Raw genomic sequence first — 10,047 nt, 5'->3', positions numbered from 1 at the left:
AATTAAAAGTAATTTTACTTTTTATTACCGACGTTTCGAATACTGTACAGTTTTCATCGAAAGGTCGACGTTTTTTTTTTATTGTTTAGATGGCTGGACGAGCTCACAGCTCACCTGGTGTTAAGTGGTTACTGGAGCCCATGAACATCTACAACGTAAATGCGCCACCCACCTTGAGATATAATTCTAAGATCTTAGTATAGTTACAACGGCTGCCCCACACTTCAAACGAAACGCATTACTGCTTCACGGCAGAAATAAGCAGGGCGGTGGTACCTACCGGCGCGGACTCACAAGAGGTCCTACCACCAGTAATTACGCAAATTATAATTTTGCGGGGTTTCACTTTTATTACACGATGTTATTCCTTCACCGTGGAAGTTAATCGTGAACATTAAAATTTGTTGAGTACGTAATTCATTACAAAAATTGGTACCCGCCTGGGATTCGAACACAGGTGCATCGCATTATGAAGTCGTCCTGGCCTAATGCCGGCCCTTCACATGCGCGCAAATATTCGTACATTGTACGAATGTTTGCGCGCATGTGAAGGGCCGTCAAACATTCATTCGCAAACTTAGCGGCTGTGCAAATGGGCTCGGTACTCAATTTGCGAACCCGTTTGCGCTTTCTCCTTCACTTGTTTACGAATGTCTCACGAATTTCTCCTCCTTTTTAATTCGTCAATAGAACATTGAAGAGAAAAAGAGTTTTAAATTTCTTTCCCAGACATCATTAACAGCCATGCTGTTTTTATGGGATTTCTTTTGATGAAGATACGCTACACAGTAGACGTCACGATCTATGAAAATAGCGGAACGTCCGTTGCGTTCGCAATCCTGGGCGCAACTGGTCACACGAATGTGTGGCTACGCGAAGGATCGTGGTTTGCGCGCTTTGATGTCTGTTAAAAAACCGACACAGCATGGAAAACGACGAATGCAGCGAAAACTTTGCATAATCATTTGCAAATGTCGTCCTACACTTGCGGGTTTGCGTATTCGTGCGAATGTGGGTGACCGGTATAAGAGATAAGACGCCCGGTGCATTCGTGTTGAGCGATGCGACATTTAAACACTGTGCTTTCAATACAAACAACTGCGACCACGGAAACTGAAAAGTATTTGAAATGTCGGAAATCATATTTGGACAGTAAAAAAAGGGGAGTGTTTTCGTAAAAGAACTTTTAATTATGTCTACGATTCGCGAAAACCGAAATAAATATTAGTTGATATTCTCTTTCTTTTTCGGAAACCATTCAGTGATAGGTTGCACGTAGATTTCAAAAACCTGCCGAAGCATAAATTGAGGAATAACGTTGTTGTTAGCTATTGTATGTACCGCGGGGTCGCGGTCGATTCACGGTCAGAGTAATTGTCTTTTAGAGACATTGATTACGTTTTATTTTATACTAGCTGACCCGACAGACTTCGTGGTGCCTCAATCGATAAATAAAAGACCTAAACTTTTGTATAAAATAAACTTAAAACAAACAAAAGGAATCCGTCCGACGGAGGACACATCAAAGTAAAAACAAAATCGTTATTTTTATTTAATTCCGAGCATTTTCATATTGATCTACTTTTCAAACCTTCTCTGGACTTCCACAAATAATTTAAGACCAAAATTAGCTAAATCGGTCCAGCCGTTCTCGAGTTTTAGTGAGACTAACGAACAGCAATTCATTTTTATATATACAGATAAAGATAATAATATGGATAGATTAAAATTTGATGGTTTTGTTTTCTTATTGTTAAGACTGGTGGACGAGCTTAGAGCTGATGTTAAATGGATGCCGGAGTCTACAGACACCAACAACGCCAATTCCGCTACCTATCCTGAGATATAAGCTTTAAGGCTCAGTTTGTTAGTGTAATGGATGATTTTTCAAACCGAAACGCATTACCGTATCACAGCGGGAATAGACAGTGGAGTGGTACCGACCCGATGCCTATTAGCTGGTAGCCTAAGGGACTATTACAGCTCCGCGCGGACGGATAGGTGAGTTCACGGACTCAACCTGAGAGAAATTGTTAACACTAGCCCTAACAAGAGCAGTGCTTCGCAGAATGTACCAACGGATCGGAATCGCGACCCACTAAGACGATCCGGCAAGAAGCTCCGTGGGCTGTGTTTATGGGTTAGTTCGCTCGTTGATCTCTTCGTCGTAATCGACGAGGACGGTGATCGGTGGTTGAAAATCTTAAAAGCACCGAATGGTGGATGCGGAGATTCGATAAGACGTTTTTTGAGCGATGACAGCTTTGGTTGTCTCGTCGTCTAGGTCGGATATGTAATTAAGGGCGGCCACGATAAGAAGGTCACCGTGTCGTGCCGCCTTATCGAAGTGTCTTCTGACGCTACCTTAAGATACTTAAGTATCGGTTCTAAATTTAGATCGTCATAAAGGTTGACACTTTCACGTGTCACGGTACTCCGACTGTTATCCTGTAGAAACGGGATTTGATGATCTGGAGAGAGTTTATTTGCTTGCTGGCCGCGTGAGCGAACATTACGCGAACACTACGCTGGCATAGGTCATAACCTTGTTACTAAGGACAATTTTCTTCGCTTGCAGATTATGGAGTAGAGTCGACCGAGTAGGGACGGGGCTCTATCGCGTACTGACTTGTGTAGGGAACGAATGTCATCCCTTTGTCGAGGGTGACGTCTTAGTACTCGGCCTTCGAGGCCCACGGTATGGGTTGACCAAAGATTTGATGGCGGGAATGGAGTTACCGCGCCTAATTCGTGACGAGATACTACGCGGTCTCTTTTAAAGAGATCCACGCGTGCCGGCCCACAATACGCCAAACCTCCAGTTCATTATTAAAAGAGAGTGTGTGTGCGTGTGCGTAGGTAGTTTCTTTTTTTTTCTACCTGTGCTTATAACCTTGGGAGGCTATTTGAGCTTCACCCTAATGTGTGGGTGAGCTCACGGGGCTCAAACCGGGAGTGTTGCTAACACTGTCCCTAGCAAGAGCAGTGCTTCGCAGAATCTACCACTGGATTGGAAACGCGACCCACTGAGAAGACCGGCGAGAAACTCAGTTGGCTATGTATATGGGTCAATTTACTCGGCGAGTCCTTCGTTGCAAGCGACGGGTTCGGCGAGAACGGTGACCGGATGTATGTAGTGAGTAGAGTTTTCGTTACCTTTCTCTTGTAGAAAACTGAAATACTATTGTCAAACGTCAATAGCAATGTCTATAGGTTTTCAAATGGCTAGGCAGTACTTAATTTAGCTAAATATAATTAAAAAAACATTGTTTTAAGTCACGTTTTATCAATTTTGGTGATTTATCATTTAAGTTGGCATCGTCACTTTTCAAAATTAATTGGAAATTAAAGAAAACGTAAAAAAAAATCATCATTTTATTTTAAACAATGTTTTAAGTACACAAAAACACAATATGTTAGTTATAAAAATATTATTAGTTACAGCTATGTAATGTTTACTTAACACTAAATCTTAAATGTAGATTATGATTACATTGTAAAAATAAACTTTCACTGTTTTTTTTTTAATTCGTACTGCACTGCTTATGACTACAGTATAATGACTAGACAAACTAAAAATGCTAACATTGAGGATAGCAGATATTCGCATTATCATTAAATACACATACGTTTATGAAATATGATATATATTAATGGTATTAAAAAATAGTCTGAACATATACAAAGAATACAGGTTGTCAACCAAGATTGATGTTGTTGAAATAAGTTGCGTAATTGACTATGAAAAATCTAGAATAAATATATGGGAAGATGCATTTGTCATTCGGAACTGTTTTTTAACATAAATTGTGACGCAAGTTTTTTTTTTTAAATTAATTTTAACATAAAAAATTAAAAAGGGAATAGGTTAATTTTTAGTAAAGCGCATTATCAAAAAACTATACATTATTTATAAGACATGATGTTAAAATTAAAAAAAAAACCACAACAGACAGTAAAATAACTACAGATATTACAAAAAATTTAAAATAATTTAAATTATAGACAATTTTTTTCGACATGGTCGATCCATCAAAAGTGTCGTAAAAATATTGATGCACTTGAGATGTGGTGCTGGAGACGCTTGTTGAGGATAAAATGGACTGCTCACCGTACCAATGTTTCTATCCTGAAAGAGCTCCAAATCAAACAAAGGCTTTTATCGGTTGTGCAATTGCGAATCTTTAATATGTTTGGATAAATCATCCGTAACGAAAGCTCATTGGAACGATTGATGTTTCAAGGAAGAGTAGATGGTCAACACTCTCGTGGCCGATCACCCACAAGATGGATAGACTTCATTAAGTCATCTACAAAGTGATTCCTTATTGAATGAACACGCACCGCCACAAATAGAGAGAGATGGAGAAGCCTTATAAAAGCCGAAACCAAGGAATAAAGACAGCTGTAAACACGTCATTACGGATCCTCCCGATCCATTAACGGTGCTTTTAGGTGCTTCAAACATCGGTCACCGTCCTCGCCAAACCCGTCGCTTGCGACGAAGGGCTCGACGAGTAAATTAACCCATAGACACAGCCCACTGAGTTTCTCGCCGGATCTCAGTGGGTCGCGTTTCCGATCCGGTGGTAGATTCTGCGAAGCACTGCTCTTCCTAGGGCCAGTGTTAGCAACACGCCGGTTTGAGCCCGTGAACTCACCTACACATCAAGAAGCTGAAATAGTCTCTCAACGCTATCAGCATAGACAGGGAAAAAAAAGACAATACTTAACCACAAGCACTCGCCAGGAGTGTACGACTGAGAAGAAAAAATTTTTTTTCAATCTCTAATTTTTAAATTGTGTATTAATTAGTAAATAAAATTAAACATTTTTTTAAATATACAACATATTGGGACTACGAGCTCCTGTCAAAGTTGAGTGATGACATTCACTAAGTATATCTATGGGCTCCGGTAACCACTTAACAACAGTTGGGCCAACCGCTCTACTACCTATGAATGCAATAAAAATAAAATCAAGTCGATGCCAAGTGATATTTTTTGAATAAAATTAAATTTTCTAAGTGTGTGGTTTCTGAAAACATGTCATCGAATTGAATTTAGACTATATGTGTTTATAAAGTTTATAAAGTTATGGAATCTTTCTGAAGGACCGACCATAGAACTAAAAGTGTAAGAGCGTTCATACAAGTTGCTTTGTAATAATAAAAAAGTGACGTCACAATGTTGCCATCATTTAATGGGTAAGAATGAAGAATCGCGAAAAAATTATATGTACTATGGTTGAGATCGAACATAAAAGATAAAACTGAATTAAAAATGTATTCAAAATGTCTGTCCTCCATAATTAATTCAATCAACAAAATTCGTTCTATTAGAATTCGTCGTATTTTTTCAGTTATATTTATTGCCTAGTAAGGCAGACCTGGCAGTTACTCGTAAACATAGATAATCCGAGTGTACAGATATGCCTATAAAAATACTTAAAAAATCTTACAATTTTATTAAGAACTGGAAACAAAATACAAAATTTACAAACACTAAATTCTTTGCAAAAACACTAAAGTGAGAAGGTATTGAAATCAAAACTCTTCAGTACAAAATTTTCATGTAAAACTTCTCAATGAAAACTCGCAAATAACCTTTACAGCTATTTCTTTTAAAACCCCAAAACTGTTTTCCAAAATTTCAAGGCGGAGCTGCGGCTATGTTATTTGGGATAATTTCTGATACTTCATCAGATGAGTCCGTTTCGCTTTCCTTTGCTGTGGACTCCTCAGGCTCATCCCTCATCAGAGCTCTATACTTCTTCGCTATAATCTCCCAGTCTACTACGTTTTCTATCCTCGTTGCGTTATTGAAACTGAGCTGCGAACCTAGAGGACTTAAGTGGACTACTGATAGTCTCGTCGAGTCTGAAAAATGTGATTAACATTGAATTTTTATAGGTTTTATCTGTGCTTAGATTAATTTCAGCATAAATTTTCAGCGTTTTACGATTTGTTAAAGATACAAAAAATTGGATTAATAGGTTGTAGTTGAATTTGAAAAAGTGAAACGGGAATGCATATTTATTTTGCTAATTTCCAATAGAATGCAATTCAAACAAAATAGAAAAACTTAGATATCAATTTGGGCTTTACATTTTTTATTTATATCGATTGTCTCTAAATTATCTCAGGGATATGGCGAAAAATTCTATTAATTAAGTTCTGTAAAATGACTTCACTTTGAAATGAATCAGAAAAATACAACTGTTACCTTTAGGCACAACTTGTCCTCTCTTGACTTTGGATAGCCACTTAGCACCGGCTTTCGATCTCGCACTCAACTGATCTTGCCTCTGCAAGCCAATCATGTGTACTAAGCTTGGCCGCTTCTTTTTGGTAAGACGTTCCTGAGACAGATAATATTTTCTTAAATAATTATTCCATAATTTTACTGCTCACAGTGATCATATAGGAAAAGAAAATAGGCTGTTATCTGACTAGATATTAGAACTTATGTGGTATTTTTTTACTGGTGAATCCATAGCAAAAGTCCGTCTAGTCCATCATCATCAGCCTGTATCTCTCCACTACTGGATGTAGGCCTCTCCCACAGTCGGCCACAACGAACGATCCTCCGCCTTCCGCATCCAATCTTTCTCAGCATATCGCCTCAAGTCATCGATCCACCGGGCAGGGGGTGTAAGGAGCGGCAATGGAATCACAGCTACGCAATAGCTAACCTCACCTGCCCGTAGTGCACCCTGCTAGCTAACGGACGAGGCCCTGACGACCGACCGATGGCGGTATAACCATCCATAATAAGCTATGTCTCTAAATAAAAACACATCAGGACTTGGGCAGCAGCATGCCCTAAGAAAAGGACATAGCACTGCGGTCAACAACCCGCCTGCCAAGCGTGGTGACTACTGGCATAACCCTTCTAACGGACATCCAGTCTATACATACCAATGAAAAATTGGAGTGAATTTCGCATCCGATTTCCTAAAAAGTAGACGCTGTGAGTTCTGAAGAAACTGCATATTTCAGTTGAAGAGTATGATAGTCCTTATTTAAATGTATTTCAGCGATCTCTCATTTTTCATTGAAGCCGGCCATATTTGCTATATGTGTTGGGCCCCGATAATCGTATTGATTAACTATTCGTCTACGCCAGTGAAAGATTTTTTGAAAGCCAGGTATGGAACTGCGTTCATGACGGTTAACCGTTTGAGAAATGTGGTGTTCACTCAATCCCATTAGTATCACTGGTTTCGAACGTGTTAACTAATGTGGTAATATATAGTAATAAAAAATGTTTCTTAGCTTAATTAAAAAAATAGCCTCTATTAAACAGCAGTAGTTATGGTTTTCAAATTGTAAATTGCTTTGAATTCTGTTTCTTTTATTTTCGCTTATTTTGTTTAGTTTGAATTCACTTTAATGTATTTGTAAAAGTATATGAATCCCGCAGAGCGCAATAGAGAAGGCTGAAATAGGACGTATTACGTCCTCTGCGTGGAGCATTAGGTGAACTATCCTCTCCCTTGCTTTTGTTTTTTCTCTCTATATTTTATGATTATTTTTGAGCTCTTTGATACCCTTTTTATGACATATTTTCGATCGATCGCTATTCTCATATATTTCTGCCCTGTCATCCTGACCAAGTCATCGGTCTACGGCCATAGGTCTTCCTCTACGACCTAATCTTGGCCATCGTTCTCTCTCTGTCCTACGTTTTTTTATTGCCCGAGCGGGCAGACGATCATACGGCCCACCTGATGGTAAGTGGTTACCGTCGCTCATAGACGTCAGAAATGCCAGGGGCAGAGCCAAGCCGCTGCCTACCGCTTAATACTCTCTATTTATTATCATTTCGCCTTGCTAAGTGTCAATAATATTCATTGTTTTTGTTGTAAAAGACGGGTTTTAGCTTTTTTAAATGTTTTTATATTATATATCTTTTTTTTATTACTTATATGGGTGGACGAGCTCACAGTCCACGTGGTATTAAGTGGTCACTGGGGCCCATAGACATCTACAACGTAAATGCGCCACCCACCTTGAGATATCAGTTCTAAGGTCTCAGTATAGTATTACCGTAGCATTTTGTAGCTTTAGAAACTTACTCGACATCTGGCAATCAACCACATAAGCCACGTCGTGACCAAGTTGAGGGGCGACGGAGCCGTATTCGTTCTGTGCATATTTCTTATCAACTTTGACAAGCCATACTTCCATTCGATGTCGGATTGCGCCTGAAATTTTTTAGAAAAATTAACACCATGTTTATAAATTCCGTCGCCCGATTTCGCATTACATTTTAGATATGTAATACTGTCGGAATATGTGAATAAGGAAATAAAATAATAATATTTAGTAATTAAAATGAAATAGAGATTTCTCAATGACATGTCCCTCTTCGATCGATTCGTGAATACCTGGTTGTTTAATGGCAGTTCAGTTTGACTACAGCCTTAAGTAATCACTTCGGATGATAATAGGCCGTAAGCTTATTCGTCCTTGAGAGCAGCAAAGAAATCTTTTTTTTTATTGCCCTTGTAGCAGACGAGCATACGGCCCACCTGATGGTGAGTGGTTACCGTCGCCCATGGACTTCAGCAATGCCAGGGGCAGAGTCAAGCCGCTGCGTACCTGCCTACCGCTGCCTACCTACGATCATGACTTCTTTTTTTTCTACCTATGCTGATAGCCTTGAGAGGCTATATCAGGGTTACTCTAGCGTGTAGGTGAGCTCTCGGGGCTCAAACCGGAGGTTCTGCTAGCACTGGCCCTAGCAAGAGCAGTGCTTCGCAGAATCTACCACCGGATCGAAAACGCAACCCACTGAACAGATCCGGCGAGAAACTCAGTGGACAGATCATGACAAGTTGTAACCAGTATCTTCGGTAACAGCTTACCCGTATACGGCAAAATAAAACGCATTATTGTTTTAAACGAGTGAATATTCATTGAAACATGTAAAAAGTGTGTGTTTTACTTCGAAACAGGTTAATAACAATGCCATTAGTATCGAATATAAGCGGATCGTTGCATAACAAATTTCTGAAATTCTGTTCGTTCTTGTATTAAAATAAAATTTGCATATATGTATACAGTTTTCTAAATGTACCAATACTTAGTGATACCGATGTTTTGTGTGCAAACTTGAATTAATTATTAGCGATAACCTATTTTAGTTTAATAGCTGCAATGGAAATATTGTCTCAATAAGTTTCCTAACCTCGATTGTTTTTATTGCACTAATGAAGATCTTACGACTAAGACCTCTCACAAAGTGATTATCGAAGCCTACATACATCCCAACTGGTGTTTTTTTTTCTTTTTTATACCTATTCAAGTAACCTCGGGGGGTTATTCTAGATTCGACGAATTAGTAGGTGAGCTCAAGGGACTCAAACCTGATGACGTTGCTAACATGAACCCTAGCATGAGCCGTGCTTCGCAGAATCTACCACCGGATTGGAAACGCGACCCACTGAGAGGATCCGGGGAGAAACTCAGTGGGCTAACGCAGCTGGTGGAAGGTCTTCTTGTGAGCCCTATTTCTACCATGAAGCAGTAATGCGTATCGGTTTGAAGAGTTGGGCCAGTCCTTGTACTGAAAACTGAGACTTTGAATTCATGTCTCAAGGTGGGTGATGGCATTTACGTTGTTGATGTCTATGGGCTCCAGTGACCACTTAACACCAAGTGGACCAGTTGGCCAGGTGGTAAGCTTGTCCACCCATCATAGCAATTTTTTTTGTTAAAGTCTCAATTGTATTTGGAAACCCGTGAAATAACTAGCAAATCCCCCCTTTGGAGCCAAGCAATGTGTCTACTTCGCAGTAGAAATATGTATAGTACACCGTGGTTACGTTCAATTTCTTTTATTCCTACATGAAATACTTCCTAAATACGTATTCAGTTTAAAAATTGCACCTACCGCTAAATTGTAAGCATTTGCTTTTCATCCTAGGTAGAGAGCTCACTACAAATATTTTGCACATTGTCTTCAATGTGCAAAAGAGATATCCTTCATAGCTTTGAACTTTGTCAGCTGCTTTAGTATTTACGATTTTCTTATTAAATAT

The 10,047-nt window shown here is 39.2% G+C and overlaps 1 protein-coding gene across 2 annotated transcripts in view; it reads right to left on the bottom strand.

Annotated features, from left to right (window-relative positions):
• Window positions 1–5,090: 5,090 nt before the first annotated feature.
• The window catches only part of nompC (no mechanoreceptor potential C), a 77,883-nt gene continuing 72,926 nt past the window's right edge, over window positions 5,091–10,047 (bottom strand). For both annotated transcript variants that reach the window (XM_028184454.2, XM_028184456.2), the window contains 3 exons: window positions 8,080–8,208; window positions 6,225–6,360; window positions 5,091–5,878 (listed from right to left, as the gene is read on the bottom strand). In XM_028184454.2, the coding sequence (XP_028040255.2) occupies window positions 5,652–5,878; window positions 6,225–6,360; window positions 8,080–8,208 (492 nt within the window). In that variant the 3' untranslated portion in view covers window positions 5,091–5,651. The remainder of the gene's footprint in view (window positions 5,879–6,224; window positions 6,361–8,079; window positions 8,209–10,047) is intronic.

The sequence above is a fragment of the Bombyx mandarina genome, chromosome 12 (genome assembly GCF_030267445.1).
Source record: "Bombyx mandarina strain Sakado chromosome 12, ASM3026744v2".
NCBI classification, from domain to species: Eukaryota; Metazoa; Arthropoda; class Insecta; order Lepidoptera; family Bombycidae; genus Bombyx; species Bombyx mandarina.
Note: the sequence above shows the minus strand (reverse complement) of the source record. Positions and strands in the feature narration are given on the sequence as shown.